The sequence below is a fragment of the Canis lupus genome, chromosome 18 (assembly GCF_048164855.1).
Source record: "Canis lupus baileyi chromosome 18, mCanLup2.hap1, whole genome shotgun sequence".
Lineage (NCBI taxonomy): Eukaryota > Metazoa > Chordata > Mammalia > Carnivora > Canidae > Canis > Canis lupus.
This window is the reverse complement of record NC_132855.1, coordinates 13,246,045-13,264,112: the sequence shown is the minus strand read 5'-3', so window position 1 is coordinate 13,264,112 and position 18,068 is coordinate 13,246,045. Positions and strand designations below refer to the sequence as shown.

The following is an 18,068-nucleotide window of genomic DNA, read 5'->3' as shown; positions in this document are numbered from 1 at the left end:
CTCTCCAACAGCAGTGTAGACTACCCGCCACCAAAGGATTTAGATCTTGACACTAGGAAGATGATCTGCTAGAGGCTGACAAGGCTTTGAGGGTGGAGGCCAGAGACCAATGGGCAACTTAGTTACCCTGGCCTCTTTGTGCAGCATGTTTCTGAATCCCGAGATTAGCTCTGAAACTATGGTTTTACTTCACACCTGGGGAAGGGAAAGATGTATGACATCATGTCATAATTCAGTCAGATGCTGAATGGAATTTAAGTATATCTTATGGAGGTTTTATTCTAGTGAATCCCTTTCATTTGATTTAAACAGAATACAAAGCATTTGTTGGGAGCATTCTCCCAAATGGTGAAGTACAGCCAGCTACAATTGCTGGTGCTCTATACTCAAAGCAATCCAAGTATGTAAAAAACCTAATAGACTGTATAGCCACAAGCCAAGCAGGGTCAATTCTCAGTCTGTAGCTGCTCATGCTTCCTAATTGTCTTCCAGGGAAATGAGAGAACATTCATTTTGATCTAATCATGGGAAATTCCTTCCCAAATCGTAGGGATTAGGGTAGGATACCAAATGCCTAGATGACAAAAAGAATATTGGTAAGTAAATCTCAACCATCTCTTTTAGTACTAATGGGTGGAAAAAGCAAAGAACATTTTTATAATTATCATACATTTTAAATGAGTGAAAGCCCTATTCAATTTTCAAAAAAAAAAAAAAAAAAAAAAGACTGCCAAAACAGGTATAAAAACAATAGTTGACCTTTTTATCAGTGTTTAGCACAATCTCAGCACATTTAAATGAAAAGTGAATACCCATTAAAAATCCAGAGAAGCAGATGAGGTTTCTTCTAACAAAGGAAAATAAACAGCAAAAGTAAAATTATTGTAATCCTAAAATGAGCTTTACATCATAATGGCTTCAAAAGACTGATCAGATTCTGTATCATTTGTAACAACAAAAAATCTGCTAGTCACAGGTTGAAGAAACTGTATTGTAGCAAAAATGCTAAAATAGGGCACACACTACAGGCAAATGGAACCATGCAGTTTTACCTAGCCTACAAACAGATTTCAATCGCTCACAAAGCCAAGTTGAACCTCATGTATTAAATAAAAATGTGCAGAAAGTTAACAAGATATAGTCTACCTTTATGATTTCAACACTATGCCCTTCAGCCAATTTCTCAATATTTTTAGTGGATTTCAAAGTCTATTAAGCCTGTAACACACAAAACTATGTGCTAAGTGTCTAAATTGAGCAACTTGGAAAGTGTTCAAATCACTCACATCATGATTTGCTAACACTGAAAATAATTTTTAAAACTCCATTATTTTCTTTAAATGAGTGAGCTATTTATTTGATGATAATAAACAATTTCAATAAAGCATTATAAAGTTCATGGGCAAGTATCAAGCCTAGCTCTCCAAAATGCCTATGAAGCCTAAGTAAGGTGGGAATGTAAAAAAAGGGAACGAAAGATTATAGGATCCATCTAAGGGATATTCAAAATCAAACAGAAAACACAGACACAGTGTAAGCTACATAAAACACCTGTCTATCAATTGGCTAATGGGCTACAGGTATGTATCTCCCAAAGGAAAGCCTGGAACCAGAATCTGAAGCTTTTTTTACAAATATAGTTGTTTCCTGTCACATAGATCCTGACTAGTGCAAAGTAGTTTACAAACAGGCTATGGCACTCACCTGGAGATTTCCTATCACATATTTACATGTTCAGGAAGGAAGTTAACTATAAAACATAAATAACTGAAATACGTTTTAAAGTCTTTTTTTATAAGATTGTAAATAATTGCTTTAGTTACATAAAAATGAAATATCACTACTGAAGTAGTGTTTTACCTGTTTAAGAAATCGGTCAGATGCATTGCTGTGTTTGGCTAACACACTTGGCAGAGATGGGTTTGCATATTCAAACTGAGGATTGTAGGTATAGTCAGACTTGAAGAATCTCAGTTTCTCTTTCTCCAAGTTGGTGGGCTTTATAGCAGTCAGTATACAAAATTTCTTCCCAGAAAAGTCATCTCCTTTTTCAAAACTTCTAGACAATTGAGGCTGCAGCTTTGGCTTTGGCAGAGAAGAGAAATGGCGTCGCTTTACCTTGTTTTTGGGTTTAGGTGGCAGTACTATGCTGCTTCCTGTAACAGAGATATCATGTGTAAACTTTATAGGACTCGACACTGAACTAGTGACAAAAACACCAGGCTGCCTTTCCAGGCAGTACCAAGTACCACTGCTCATCACAGGCACTGGGGCTTTCATCTTGCGAAGATCTTTACTACGAGAAGAACTAGGAGATTTGCTGGGTTTTCTACATCTTTTGGAGTAGGTGGAGGAAGACTGTTTTTGTGAATGATGCTTTTTTTCCTCTTTGCTCTGTAGTAGGACATTGTAACTACTGGTTCCAGTTGTGAAAATGTCCTTCAGTATTCCAGAAGATAAATGTGAAATGCTTCTTTTGCTGTCAATGATCAATGACTCTTCTGCATTTAGAACAGACTTCTTAGCAAGTTCTTGCTCAGGCCAGTGAAGCTTTTCTGTGTTAATAAACAAAATCAAAACAAAAGAAATAACAAAGATACCAGATGAAGCAAACTGCTTATTATACAAAAGGTATTCTGCAGGTTCTGTAAACTTTATAAATTTTGCAACAATCTTTAAAAAGACATTTTAAATATTAAAAAATGTTACTAAACTTTGGTCATGCTAGACATTGTCACTTCTATATAAGCATATATATGATGAATTATCTATAAAAATAATCCTCAGCTTCATACCATTTAGATGATCAAAGTTTAATATTGATATGAGATAATACACATACATAATTTGAATACTCAACTCTACCAAAGAATATGCTTTCACAGAAAGGATACAATTTTCAATAGTATTACCAATACCAAAGTAAAATCCAAGGCATTTTCAAATCCAACACAATCTTGAAATTGGGTGCTATAAAGATAGCGAGCAGTAAGAGAAGAACACTGCCTATTTACCACAAAAATAATTTTTAAAATTAAATAAATCATATGTGTATGTTAAAACATATTTTAGTAATGTCACTCGATTGGTTGATTTAAAGAGGTACAAATCACTTAGTATACTGATGCTCGTGCACTACTTTAAAGCTGTGTTGACTTGCATTCTTTCATTCCACAAATACATGGAATACTACTAATTAGGTACATGGCTTTGAGAAGCATCTTTATAAGTCCATTGTTTTGGCTTTAACCAGCTTCTAATCTGGCTCTGGAAGCAAGGCAGTCCTATGAAGATTTGAATAATAATACAAGGTAGCATAAGTTGAAATGTGAAAAACAGAAAATACATCAATAACCTAGGGATCAGAGAAGAAAGCAATGTGAAGAGAAATAGGTGAGATTGTAGCTAGACCTTTAAGAACTTTCAGATTTAAGTCTAAACTGACAAAGTGAGTTTGTCTTAAACCCTACTCATTAGAACTAGGTTCCAGCTCAAGTCCTGTCTACAAATCTGACTTCTGGCCAGGTCTGCTTATAAACCTTTCCTAAGTACTTTCTGCAAATGATATATGATTCTTTCAACCAGTTCTTTTTTCCAAGTCTCATGGACCCTTATGGCTCTAGCCCCCAATCTTTGACTCCTATTATTAAAGGATTTTCAATGCTAGTGGACTTGCACAGATGCCTGCCTAGAAACTATTTATTTTATTTCAAATTTTTGAAGACTTTATTCACATATATCTGTCATTCACTCATTTAAGACTAGACACTCAGGGATCCTTTCTATAATAAGCAGAAATAAATAATAATAATAATAATAATAATAATAACATATCAATTATTGACACATGTGAGTTTGGGATTTCACAGAAAACTGTACATGTTATATCACTTAATTCTCAGAAATGTTAATTTGCTCAAGGTTATATGACAGAGTAATGAATTGCAAACTGTTTTGAATGGATGTGTATGTGATTATAGAGTCCATGCTTATTGTCCTTTATATGGCCATTCAATTATCAACAGATATTTAATATTATGTCTGTAGAGCAGCACTGCCTCTTTTCTTCCTCTGTACAGAACATAGAACCTAATAAGACATGGTACTCTAAATAGCTGATATACTTACTAAGACAGGTATCAGAACTGTTTAATCATCTCTTCCTTTCCCACATCTAGCATGGATCTGATAGACATTCAATAAATGTACACTGAATGAATGAATGAATGAATGGCAGGACCCTAAACATGTCACTCTCCAACCATTGTGGATAAACAGGTTATTTGTAGTTCTGGGACCATTCTACAGTTCTAAATCACTGCAGAAGTATAAATAAAACAGGGAAAACCCTGAACCAATGGTTCTAAACCAGAAGCAATGGTGCTCCCCAGGGGACACATGGCACTGTCTGGAGACATTCTGATTGTTACGAGGGAGGGTATTACTGGCATCTTGTGGGTAGAGGCCAAGGATGATGCTAAATATCTTTTAATGCACAGGACTCCGACAACAAAAATATCTATCCTAAAATAGTGCTATGATAATGAAATCCTGCCCTAAACATAAGTTGTTAAAGCTTAGAAGTTGTAGGGTTTAGGATAAAGACCTGGTAAAGTACCAGGTCAAAAATGGATAATAATCCAAATATGTAAGGTACTTAAAAGTCCTTCCAGTTAACATTTTCTAGGCCAAGATGTGAAATTTGCATTTTGGTGTCTTAAAGATAAAAGCGTAAATTTGCAGGGGCTAAATGTTTACTACACGTATAAGCTGAGAGGCAAGAGCTAGACTGCACAGGTTAATGTTGAAGGCTGACTACACAAAGAAGCCATTCAATAAATGGGAAAAAAACAAACAGCCAAAAATAAACAGAACAAACAAAACTTTCATTATGGGCCAGTAGGTCTCAGTTCTTCAGGGGTTTCAGACTTAAGTGTTGCCAACTGATAGTTCACATTGGGCAGGCTGGGCAAACACAGGCTAAGGAACATCAGAACCCAGGCTGTAGCCCAACGCCCATGAACAATGTCAGTCTCCCTAAAAAAAAATATATAACTTTACGAGACAAGAGGTCATTAGGAAAGACAGACTGAAGTGGACACTAAAAGGGAAAGAACAAGAAAACTGAGATAAGACTAAGAGCATCACAAACTTGGAAAAGTCATGTGAGGAGAAGGCACAGCCAGGAAGGTAAAGGGAGGTAATTAGGTTCTTTCTCATTTAGTCTTCATAATAAAAAGGGAGAAAGTTACACCAAATTAAAATCAGTGAATAAAACTATGCTAAAGAATTCCTAATTTTGATGGCTTATTACATGTATGTTGATTTTTTTTTTAAAGATTTTATTTATTTATTCATGAGAGACACAGAGAGACAGACAGAGAGAGAGAGAGAGAGAGAGAGAGAGAGGGGCAGAGACACAGGCAGAGGGAGAAGCAGGCTCCACGCAGGGAGCCTGATGCGGGACTTGATCCCGGGTCTCCAGGACCATGCCCTGGGCCGAAGGCAGGCACCAAACCGCCGAGCCATCCAGGCTGCCCATGTTGATTTTTTTTTTAATGAATATTCAGTGTAAAAATGCTTTCTTTGGTTCCTAAGACTTAGTGGCTCTATGACCACAAAGCCCAACTCAAGAGTTCTTTTTTCGCCATAAAGCATCAGTGACCTCTAAATTCAGAATTCTGTTCCACCTCAAACAACCTATACACTTCAGGATACTTAACAAAAGTCTTGAACCACCTGCCTAAGCCCTTGATGGGGAGTGGGAAATGGAAGAGAGGTGACAGTGTGTGTAGGACAGACCCTTTTCCCCCAGGAGTCATAGCATTTCAGCTCTCTTGCTAATTATCTACCTGAGAGGTTTAGCATCAGTCCTTTTTAAGCTCCTTCTGCTGATGAGTAAGGTTTGGGAGTGCCAATAGTGTATTTATTTTAAAAAACACCAATCCTGCCAAATGCTGATCTCCCATGAAGCATGTGAAAGTGGGACTCAAGTTCATAAAAGGTGATCAAATAACTCATACAAGATGAATATAAATTAAGAGTCACACCGATCTTGCTGCAGTTGCATTAAAATGTACTATTAGACAACCTAAAGTGTTGTTCTTTTATCATTTTAACTATTCTTTAAGAAAAAGTAACTTTTAAACATGCATAAAAACATAATAAAAGACCAATAAAAAGATTTCATTGAAAAACATACTATTATTCTTTTTCCTGGAAAATCAAAATTTGTTAAAAACATATGCAGGCTTCTTTGGGGGAAGTGTACTCATGTTCTTCAGAAAAGGAATAAGGTAATTGATTCTACTTTCATATATTAAAAGTCACTACGTAATGTGACATTTTAGCCATCAGCAATGTACTTCACTATAACCTTAAACAAAAATAACTTGATCAAAGAAATCATTCACCCCAACTGGATCACCCTTATTGGGGGGGAGGGGAAATAATATTAAAATGGATACTCACTATATTCACAAGTAGGTGAATATACTGAAATTACCAACACAATGAAAGCTTAATTTGTATCTAGAACAGGAGAAAAGGATACCAGGATTCCTGGCTACTATTCCCAGCTCTTTCAATGACCTCTCTGTAATATTAGTCTAATCATTAAACCCATCAGTGCCTCATGTTCCTCATCTAAAGGAATGGGAAAGAGACAGACTCACTCAACTTTGTTTTTCACAACTGTGAAGAGATTAAGTAATTATGAGGTCTCTGTCTGAAAGGAAGATTAGATCACCAGAAACAAAGCCTGGTGGAAAATACCATTCAGCCAATTTTGACCCACAAAATGGCAATTTCATACAGTTCACTAATATTTATAAAACCTGAGAACCTGGCATAATTTTACATAACAAGAGGACAGGTTGCATTACAAACAGAAGGAAAAGCAAAACAATATAGTTCCTGAACAAAATAAATACTTTATCAAGTAGTTCATCACTTAAAATTGAAATGATATAACATCAACAGCAGAAAAAATAAATTGTGGTAATTTGTATAACAGAATGCTATATTGCAATGAAAAAGCAGCTGAAGTTGCAAGAAACAATACAAATGAATATCAGAGAATACTGCATAAACAAAGCCAGATCAAAAGAGTACATATCATACAATTCATTTTTATGTAGTTCAAAAACAGGCAAATCTAATTCATGGTATTAGAAATCAGAATAGTGGTTATCACTGAGGGATGGGTTATAACCTAGGAAGAGTCACCAGGGTACTGGGTGCTAGAAATGTTCTATATCTTCTTCTAGGCAGTAGTTACATATGCACAAATTCATTGGGCTACGCTTTTAAGACTTGTGAACTCTACTGAATATAAGTTACACCTTAATCTTTTAAATGGTGTATGAAAAAATCAGTATCTTTGAAAACATATTTATGGCCCAATTTGTCTGCATTATAACAAGTAACCTACTAAATTTAACATCTTTAAATTCAACGGAATCCAATATAGTTTCTCAATTTTAAGTTAAAGGGGGGGAGGGGGAGGGAGAAGGGGGGGGGGAGAGAGAGAGAGAGAGAGATGAAAAGGCACTGCTCATATCATTCAGGAATGGAGAAAATCAACTTCAGGACTCCCAAAAGTGTCCCAGTCCCAGTTAGGAGCACTTCAGTGTTACTCAGCTAGTAACAATGATTCTTTAGATCTTGACACTGTCATGGTTTGTGTTGTTATTTTACAGTTAGAAATATACAGGGTATTCTATAATGCCAGGAAGTAATGGTTCTGGTACAGGAAATCACTTTGCACACCATCTGAAACAGTGAACATGCCAGAAAACAAACTTCCCCAGGGCTTTCTACTTAGGATGAAGACAAAACTCCTAACCATGGCATATGGAGTCACTCATGGTCAGGTCGCTTGCACCATGTTCCCCTTAATCAGTCTACTCTTTCATTCTGTCAATCCCTCACTCTCACCTTTCTCCCTCCAGACACTCTTCCTATATTGTCCCTATGTTTGGAGAGCCCTTCCTACCCGTGTTAAATGAATTCCCACTCACCCTTCAGTTCAAATGTCACTTGTTCAGGAAACCTTCCCTGGAGGGTTCTTTGAAGCACCTGTCACAGTTGCAGCTCTACATTTGTATGATGGCTTCCTCCAATACTGAAATTCTAAGTCTCATTACGGCATACACCTGTGTATGTTTTTGCTCACTCATGCCTTGCTTATGAAAGGATGGCCAGAGAGGTAGCCAAGGGAAGGTACTATTTGAGAGGAAAGAAAGGATACAAGACTTGAATGCCTGAAGGTTGAGAAAAAAAAATCATACCAGGATGGCATTAAAAAAGTGAAACAGGGGGATCCCTGGGTGGCGCAGAGGTTTAGCGCCTGCCTTTGGCCCAGGGCACGATCCTGGAGACCCGGGATCGAATCCCATGTCGGGCTCCCGGTGCATGGAGCCTGCTTCTCCCTCTGCCTATGTCTCTGCCTCTCTCTCTCTCTCTGTGACTATCATAAATAAATAAAAATTTAAAAAAAAAAAAAAAGTGAAACAGGGATCCCTGGGTGGCGCAGCGGTTTAGCGCCTGCCTTTGGCCCAGGGCGCGATCCTGGAGACCCGGGATCGAATCCCACGTCGGGCTCCCGGTGCATGGAGCCTGCTTCTCCCTCTGCCTATGTCTCTGCCTCTCTCTCTCTCTCTCTGTGACTATCATAAATAAATAAAAAGTAAAAAAAAAAAAAGTAAAAAAAAAAAAAAAAAAAGTGAAACAGGGATCCCTGGGTGGCGCAGTGGTTTAGCGCCTGCCTTTGGCCCAGGGCACGATCCTGGAGACCCGGGATCGAATCCCACGTCGGGCTCCCGGTGCATGGAGCCTGCTTCTCCCTCTGCCTGTGTCTCTGCCTCTCTCTCTCTCTCTCTCTGTGTGACTATCATAAATAAATAAAAATTTAAAAAAAAGATTAAAAATAAACTTTAAAAAAAAAAAGTGAAACAACTAGTGATGTTGAAGACAAGTTTTAATGGCAGGTGCCTACGGCTGGCTATAAGACAAACAGGAGCTGGGTGCCTAAGTGTATTCATCCCATATGGCCAAACAGTAGCCTTAAGAAGACTTTGGTCTCCAGTATTTTTAAACATTTGCTTTTGTTACAAAGGAGCTTCATTTTCAGATGATCCATCAATCACTTATCATTAATCACTTATGTCCCATACAAAATATGGGCAGTAGGAAATCAAAAATTAACATAATCCTATATGGCTTCTGACAGCTTTGTTACTCACTGAATGAGCTAAATGTCTTCTATTTTGCAAATTTTATAATCAAGTAGAATATGATCTTTCCAGGCAAAACTTATTTACAGCTTGCCTGTGATAAAAAAAAACAAAACAAAAAAAACCACCTGGAGCAAACTATCAGATAATATACCCCTGATGTTAAATGAAATGTTCATGTTGAACTTTGTGGCTTAAGTCAATATACAGTCATTGTAATAGCGCAGTGGTTGAAAACATGGGCTTTGGAAGGGAACTGCTCCAGTCTGAATCTTGGCTGTTTAGTAGCAGCTGTGACCTTGAATGAGTTAACTTCTTTGTGCTGTAGTTTCCTTATCTGTAAATGGGGTAATACTACTACACATTTCATAGTACTGGTGTGAAGACTGAATGTGTTAAAATATGTTAAGTGCTGCGAACAGTGCAGAGTTGAAGTGATTTTTGCCACTAAATTACAGAAATTGAATTGAGGCAGAGCAATGAGTCTAGTATTTCATAAAGCACCTCTCCTTAATCTACCAACTCTGCCTACTGAAAAGCAGGCGACCCCATTTCTACTGCTGGCTGAATGGTCAAGATACCTTTTTTTTTTTTTTTTAAGATTTTATTTGTTTATTCCTGAGAGACACAGAGAAAGAGAGAGAGAGAGAGAGGCAGAGACACAGGCAGAGGGAGAAGCAGGCTCCATGCAGGGAGCCTGATGTGGGGACTCGATCCTGAGTCTCCGGATCACGCCCTGGGCCGAAGGTGGTGCTAAGCTGCTGAGACACCTGGGCTGCCTGGGGACCTACTTTCTAATACCATTATTGTCATAATCGTATTCTCTTTCTGCAATGATTGCTTTACTTTGGGGAAATTACTTTAATTGACATTATTTCTGAATAGTTGTCTAAAAACCTTCACTTTGTTTTTCTCCAAGGCAGTGGTTTTCAAATGGGAAGGGGAGTAATTTTGCCCTCTAGGCAACACCTGACAATGTCTGGGACATCTTTGGTGATCACAACTGTATATGGAGGAGGGGGGGGGGGCTCCTGTCATCTAGTGAGTAGAGACCAGGGATGCTAGTTAAGCATTCGACAATGCACAGGGCAGCCCCCCTCACTGCAAAGAACTGTCCATTAATTCAATGTTAATAGTGCCAAAGCTGAGAGGCCCTGCCTGCCCGCAAACAAAAAGAAGGTACGGTACTTTTAAGGAACTTTTCAAAATTCTGGTTGTGTTTCGGGATGAAAAAGTAGTGTCTGCATCAAATTACACTCTTAAAAACTCTAATGCTGATTTAGGTTTGCTTCTTAGATCTTGAGTCCTGCGCTTCCTGTCAACGTAAATAACGACGAGATAAATCAAAGCACAGGATCAGCTCCACATTCTAGAATACCCAACATGAAATAAAATAGTGTAAAATCGAGACCACAAGCGTTTTCATTGGAAAGGAATCCAGTTGCAGGATTTAAATACGAATAGGAAAGGAATGGTCTGGTACTGCGATGCCAGATGGTAAAAATCAAATAAACAAATAAAAATTAAAAAAAAAATAAATGTGACACCGTCTGTGGGGTCGGGCACTTCCTCTGATCCATCACTCGGGTGGTGGTCATCGCGGTCCTGGGCTACCGCGAGCCCCGTCTGCAGAAATGTCACAGGGATTAGAGGCGGGGACAGGGGCCAAGGAGGGAAGCCTCCAGGTGTGTAAGATGATATTTACATGGCTTAGCGTCCATACTTTGTTTTCTTTTCCTTTTCAGGTAATACAAGGCCAGCGAACTTCCTGAGCTGGCGTCTGACCGCCTCGCTCAGCCGCACAGCACCACCCTGGAAGGCACCCGCTGATAAGGCCAACCGCGGGGTCCCGCCAAAGCACCGGGAGATCCGGGCCTGCCGCTTCGCTCCTCTCAGCGGGGGTCCTCGGGAACCTTCTAGAAACCCAGCCGCCCCCGCTACGCGCCGCTCCCGTCGGCTGTGGCAGGAGCTGCGGGGGGCGCGTCCACGGCCCCGCGGGTCCCACGGCACGTGCTGGCCCACGGCAGGCGACCGGGGGACGGGGCCTTCCCGGCGCGCCCTCCGCGCACCCCGGCCCCGCGCCCGCACCCCGGCCCCGCGCCCGCCCCGCCCGCCCCGCCGCCCGGGGGCCGCCTGCCCCGCACTCACCCGTCACGCGAATGGACTCCAGCATCGTCCCGCCGAGGCCGCGGGCGCGGGCCCGGGGCGAGCCGGCCGCACCGCCTCTAGCTCCCGGCCCGGGCCTCGCGGGGGGCCGCGGCGGCAGGCGGCGCTCGGCCCCGGGGGCAGGCGGAGGCGCGGCACGGCGGACCTGGACGCTCGGACGCCGCCGAGGGACGCGCCGCGGCTCGACCCGGTGCAGCGGCGCTAAAAACGCGCGGCCGCCGTGACGTCGCCGCTCCCCCGTTGCTAGGCAACGCCCCGCGCCGTCCGCGAGCGCGGCGCTTCCCGGGGCCCGCGTGCCGCTGGGGGCGCTAGCGCGCCGGCGGCCGGGCTCGCGGGAAGGCGGGCGGGGGCGAGGGAAACTACAACTCCCGGCATGCACAGCGCAGGCCCGCGAGAGGCCGCCTGGGTCTCGGGCCGCAGGTGCGGGCGCGCTTGCACTGGGTGGGCGCCTGTGCCCCGCTCCAGAGGGCTTAGCGCCGCGGGAGCTTCAGGGGACAGAGGTGCAGTGACAGGACGGCTCCAGCGGTGCATTGCAAAGCCGATCTCCTCCGCCCTTTGTTGGACCGTGTTAACGAGCATCTTCATTATCGTGGGAAGCTCGGACACATTCACCTGTCGAGCGTCCTGGCATGAGGATGCTAGCTTGACGTGGCGGGATGTTGTCTTCCGGTGTGTTACCCCGCGGGAGATGTAGACTCTACAGCAATCCGGCATTTTTGGGGAGCCTGACGTGTGCAAGGTTCCGAGACGGCCCGGAGGAGGGCAGAAGGCAAGCCCCGCGGAGCTCACAGGCTAGCATGACCCCGAGCTGCCGCTGGCGCCGTCAGATCCCCGAGCCACATTTTCTCTTTAGCCTCCCTCAAGGTTGACACAGGACACAGAAATGGTTGAGATGCGTCTTCAAACTCAGGGGCAAAAGTCATGTATGTCAACATCATAATCTAGGAATGACAGAAAATGTGTGAGAATTGGTGACTTTTTGATCAATTAGGAGGGAACAGCGGAAATTTAACTTTATCACGAATAGTAGATAACCTCACATATTCTGTCTGAAAATCCTCCGAGTAGTATCTTCAAAGTATACCCAGAATCCGGCCACTGCTGTCACCGCTGCCAGCGCTCCGGTTCAAGCCACCAGCACCTCTTGGGTTACAGCCGGGGCCTAAATGCTCTCCGTGTTTCCAGCCTCGCCCTCTTCGCTTTGTCCTCAAAGCTCCGTGGCCAGTGTGATCCCGCTCGGTCGGGTGTCACTCTTCCGTGCAGAACCCTTCAACGGCTTCCCCTCTTCCCTCTGAGGTCCTTTATGACCTAGCTTCCTGTCGCCTCTGATCTCATCTCCAGACAGACTGGCCGCCTCGGTCTTCTCAACTATGCGAAGCCCTGTTTCGCCTCAAGGCCTTTGTGAACCTGGGGTTTCTCCTGCCTGGAATGCTTTTCCCTCAGCCAAAGGACTAAGCTGCTTCACCTCTTTCAGGACTTAAATCCAAACCTCACTTCTCAGTGAGGCCTTTCCTGGCCTCCCACTCAATTTAAAATTCTACTTCTTTCACAGGCTCCCTACCCTACTTCTGTTTTATTTTTTCCCCTTGGTACTGAACATTAATTTATCATATATTTTACTGATTTATCTTTATTCCCTCCATCCTTAGAATAAAATTTCCATAAGTGCAGTGATTTTTTGCTTGTTCACTGCTATTTTCCCAACATTTAAAATAGTGCCTGGAAAAAAAATAAATAAATAAAATAAATAAAATAGTGCCTGGTACAAAGTAGGTACTCAATAAATATTTGTAAATTAATGAATATGTAGACAAAAGAAGTATGCATTTTCAATGAATACTCAATCCTTGCATTCATAAGGACAGTTATTCCTGCAATATATGTCCTAAGGAAAAGAAGGCTAAAAATGAACCTTTCATACCTATCTTATATAACTAAAACTCTGAGACCTGCTTTCCAAATTTGCTATAAAAATGCATCTATCACCACTGCAAATTTCTAGTTTTTAAAGTCACTGCAATTTAAGAAGTTATTACTCAAAAAAATAGACTCCTAAAAAATGTTTGAGTCATATATTCAGCATATATGTAAAGAATTTACTCTAAATGCTTTTACTAAAGCATGTTTAATCATATTGTCCCATTTTCATTACATTCTAAAGAAATCAATATTTATATAAAGGCATTGGGCTTCGTGCTTTTAGAGAGCATTATAAAACGTGACACTGTCCTCGAGAAACTTACTGACTGGCTAGTGTGACACACATGCACACTAAAGTTATAAAAGGACATGCCCTAAAGGTACACCTCTCTCTCCAACATTCCATTAAACTTAAGAATTCCAAATATACACAATTTAAGCTCCTATAGTTATATGAACCTAGAACAGTATTTAATTCTTTTAAAATTATTTTTATGTTCACCCTACCAATATTTCCCTGTGGATAATTTTGATTTCTAAATATCTTTAGTGATAAGTGTTATTAAAGGTGCATATCAATTTAATCAAAGTATTTGAAAAGATATTCTTGGTGTACTGTTAGGCATTGAATACTCTTGCTAACAAATTTGTGAATACAAAGAGTTTATCTAATTTCTTACAAAACTAGTACTGTTATCAGCTCCTTTTACCATTCCTGCCTATGCAATTATTCATCCTCATCAAGCTTTGTGCATCTGCTTTGTTAATTATTGATTTGTGCTATGCCTGCTTAGTATTTCCATTGGGTACAGCATCTGCAGCTGTCCACTTGGCTGCTTTTGAGTCAGCATTGTTTTTACATATCCACCAGAACAATGAACAATTCCATCTTTCTGAGAAACTTTTCTTTATATCGTTTCTATATAAATCATTAATATTGAGACAAAAGAACTGATGGGATTATCAGTTGCTACTCCATTTTCAAAGCATGGACTGCAAAATAAAGTTAAGAATTTATTAAAACTGACTCGAATAATTTATTTTTATCTTTAAGGATGCACCTCCCCTCTTCTTAAAGTTTTACTAAACTTAGGTTTCCAACAGTAGCCAAGGATGTCATTGTAGTTATCCTACTATAATGTCATACTTCATTTTACTTTTATAGTCATTTCACATACACTACCAACATTATATTGTGGATCATTTTGATCACTGAATATCTTTAATGATGACTTCCATTCAATTTTAGTTAAGAAAAATGTTAGAAAAATAGGAATTTTAATAGAAATTCTTTTTTGTGTGGTGGGATTGTTATGTTATGGAAAAAGAAGTTATATTTTTCTTATCAGTAACTTTAGTTTAACTCATATGTTAATCTGTATGTCTCATGTATATGCTACATAGTAAACTATTCATAATCCATGGTGGAGTTAATGAAAAAAAGTTGCAACATCTCTGTAATAAGAGGGGATAATTTTTGTTTTTATTTTAGAAAACAGATTGACATCTCCTTTTTAAAGACTTAAATTAACATTTGATCATTTACTTACAATTCATAAGTAGTGCTAGTGGAAAGACAGATAATACAATATTCCACCTTCTATAGAAAAGTTTGATATTGAAGCGTGACCGTATACTGACCAGGTATACATTATGCTTGAAACTGAGAAAAAGTTTAATTTCTTAAGAAGTTATCTCAGTAACTAAAAGGAATTAGAACATTAAAATAATATTTATTCCCTTAAATTTTAGATAAAAGAGTTAAAAAGAAGGGGAAGAGGAGAAGATTCTAGAAAACACTTTTGACTTTTCTTCCTGTTTATTGGAAGCAATTTATAACATTCTACGTCGTTGAAAATATATGCTTCGATGAAAATTAATCTGCAGCAGTCTGCCATTATAGAAGAACAGAGCAACTCTAATTGCAACACCCCATTCTAACAAACATTAACAGAAGCCTTAGGGCAAGCTGTAAACAATGTTCCTTTGCTCAAAAAAGAAAAAAAAAAAAAAAACTCCAAGGAATAGTTGGTTTCTGTGGCTTTTAAAAAATTTTTTGAGTGACATTTGAATGCTTTTAGGATGTCTGTATTGAGAGAATGGAATGTTTTCAGTATGTCTTTTTCAGGAGAATGAAAAGCATTAAGTGGGAGACAAATCAAAGATTGCTTTGTGAAACCTCCTTTGTCTTATCACCTCAATGAAAATAGAACAGCACAAAAATCCTGAGAAATGCTGATTTTTTTGATAAGATGTTTTGTTGTAAATGATTGGGGGGGTGGAAGGATATTTTTTAACCAGACAAAAAAATTGCCTATCTTAATTATATTTTGAAAAAACCAAGACATGCACTAGTTTACTCCTTCCACAGATATTTAAGTGCCTTGTATATACAAGAAAAAAAAGTGATGAAAAAGACATGATACCTACCCTCAGAGAATTTACTGATAGTGCATATATACATATGTAAACATGATTTACACACATCAACCAATCTTTGAGTGTACATCAAGGCTGCTGTGGTGAGAGTTCCAGTTCTCCTGGAACATATGTTACAGTAGGAGAAACAAACAAGAATCAAGTTAACTAATGTGCAATTACAGATACAGATAGGTGCTATGAAGACAGTAAACCAAGGAATTACAGTAGATGGTGACTTATTTTTTTCTTAAGATTTTTTTTTATTCATGAGAGACACAGGGAGAGAGGCAGAGACATAGGCAGAGGGAGAAGCAGGCTCCCTGTGGGGAGCCCAATGTGAGACTCCATCCCAGGATCACTCCCTGAGTCAAAGGCAGACACTCAACCACTGAACCACCCAGGTGTCCCTAGATGGTGACTTATTAATAGTGGAGTCCAGAAAGGCTTTTGTGAGGAAGAGACTTTTGAGTTGAGATCTGAAGGATGAGAGTCAACCACAGTAAATTTGGTGGGGGGTTCCATGGGGTGGGGGAGCCAAGCATTCTAGGTAGATGGGATTATAAATGCAAAAGCCCTGAGATGGCAATGATCTTGACATGATCCTGGGACTAATAAAGGTCAGCATGTTTGGAGTCCAGTGAGCTGGGGGAAGTGGTAGGAGAAAATATCTCAGAGGCAAGCAGGGGCCAGTGAAAGGAATTTGGACTTTATTCGAAATGCAATCAGAAGCCACTGGTTGATTTTAAACAGGGCAGTGACATAATATGGCTTATTTGTTTTTAAAGATTGTATTGACTGTTCTGAGGACCATGGATAGATAAGAGGGTGAGAACGGAAGTGGGAAAACCAGATAGGAGACTTATAGTGGGCCAAATGAGAGTGATAATGGGTTGGAGTGGAATGAGAGCTATAGAGAGAAAGAAGTAGAAGACCCAGCATATATATATATATATATATATAGAGAGAGAGAGAGAGAGAGAGAGAGAGGAGAGAGTTGATCAGTAGGTTGAATATGAGGGGAGGAGAGGAAGAAGGAATTGAATATGCCTCCTAGGTTTTGGCTTGAGGAACTGAGTGAATAGTAGTGGCATGCATGGAGATGAAGATGAGGGAAAAACAGGTTGAATGGGGAATTCCATTTTGGTTATGTTAAGTTTGATGTCCCAGTTAGAAGTCCATATCAAGATTTCAAATAGGTTGGTTGGATATTAGAGTTCAGAGTTCAGGGAAGAGATTATGCTAAAAAATAAATCTGGGAGCCATCAGTATAGTCAGTATTTTAAGTCATTGGGACTGATGAAACCACCCAGGGAGTGTGCAGAGGTAGATAGGAGAACTCAGAGTAGAATTTAGAGTTCTTAAGTGATTTAGTTGTGGAGCAGAGGAAGAGGAGCCAATAAAGTTCTTTTTTCAAATATACATATATATACATACACAGATGCAGAGTACCATATACATGTATATATATATAGTTATGTATATATGTGTATACATGTATTTTTTCTGACCTGTTTAAGATTAGCTGGCAGACATGATACCCTTTTATCCCTAAATACTTTAGATTATGTATATGTATAAATACATGTGTGTGTGTACATGTACAGAGAGAGAGAGAGGGAAGGAGAACAAATGTACAGAGAGAGAGAGGGAATGAGAACAAAGCAAATGTAGTAAAATGTTAATATATTAAGAATCTGATTGAAAGGCATCCTGAGATTCTTTTTTTCTATGTGTATATGAATAAAACTGTTGCAACTTTTAAGTCTGAAATTATATCAAAATAAAGTGATGCAAATTGAGAACTAAAGTAGAAAATTAACTAGGTGGGGAACCTTGTAAGACATGATATTCAGCTGGCCTAATATAGATATCCAAAGGTGCTGTGAGGGCAATTCAGTAGCAAGATCAAAGTGAGAAAGTCATGGATGTAGCAGAGCATGGTATATTCAGGAAATAGCAAATGCTTGAGAGTTTTCTATTCTTTGAGCACTTTCCTTGGCTTTAAACATTAAGCAAAGTGAGCAGTAAACTCATTTGCAGAGAGTAAGAGAGTAGGATGGGAAACTGATAATTTGAAAGGAATTCAAATGGGTAAGAAAGAAAGGATTCCAAAGCAACATGAAACATCTAGTTAGGATAAATTTGAAATGGAAGTGGCTCAATGCTCAGCAAGCCAAGAAAAGTAGAAAAAACAGAAGATTAGAAATTGGCAAGATAAATGCAGCAAGGACAAGGGCCCAAGGAAAATGGTACTGAAATAGTTTCTCTTGGGGCCTGGCTGGGTAGGGAATAGGTAAGACATAAAGGAGCCTGGGCAGTGTTTGG

At 39.9% G+C, this 18,068-nt stretch overlaps 1 protein-coding gene across 3 annotated transcripts in view; it reads right to left on the bottom strand.

Moving 5' to 3' along the window:
* Positions 1-18,068, bottom strand: part of MATCAP2 (microtubule associated tyrosine carboxypeptidase 2) — a 61,355-nt gene that overhangs the window by 36,224 nt on the left and 7,063 nt on the right. Inside the window, exons 1-2 of one of the 3 annotated variants that reach the window (XM_072783494.1) lie at positions 11,385-11,530; positions 1,861-2,555 (exon numbers count right to left, since the gene is read on the bottom strand). In XM_072783494.1, the coding sequence (XP_072639595.1) occupies positions 1,861-2,555; positions 11,385-11,409 (720 nt within the window). In that variant the 5' untranslated portion in view covers positions 11,410-11,530. Of the gene's footprint in view, positions 1-1,860; positions 2,556-11,384; positions 11,531-18,068 lie in introns of those variants that run through there. The other 2 variants (XM_072783495.1, XM_072783492.1) reach the window with 2 other exon arrangements.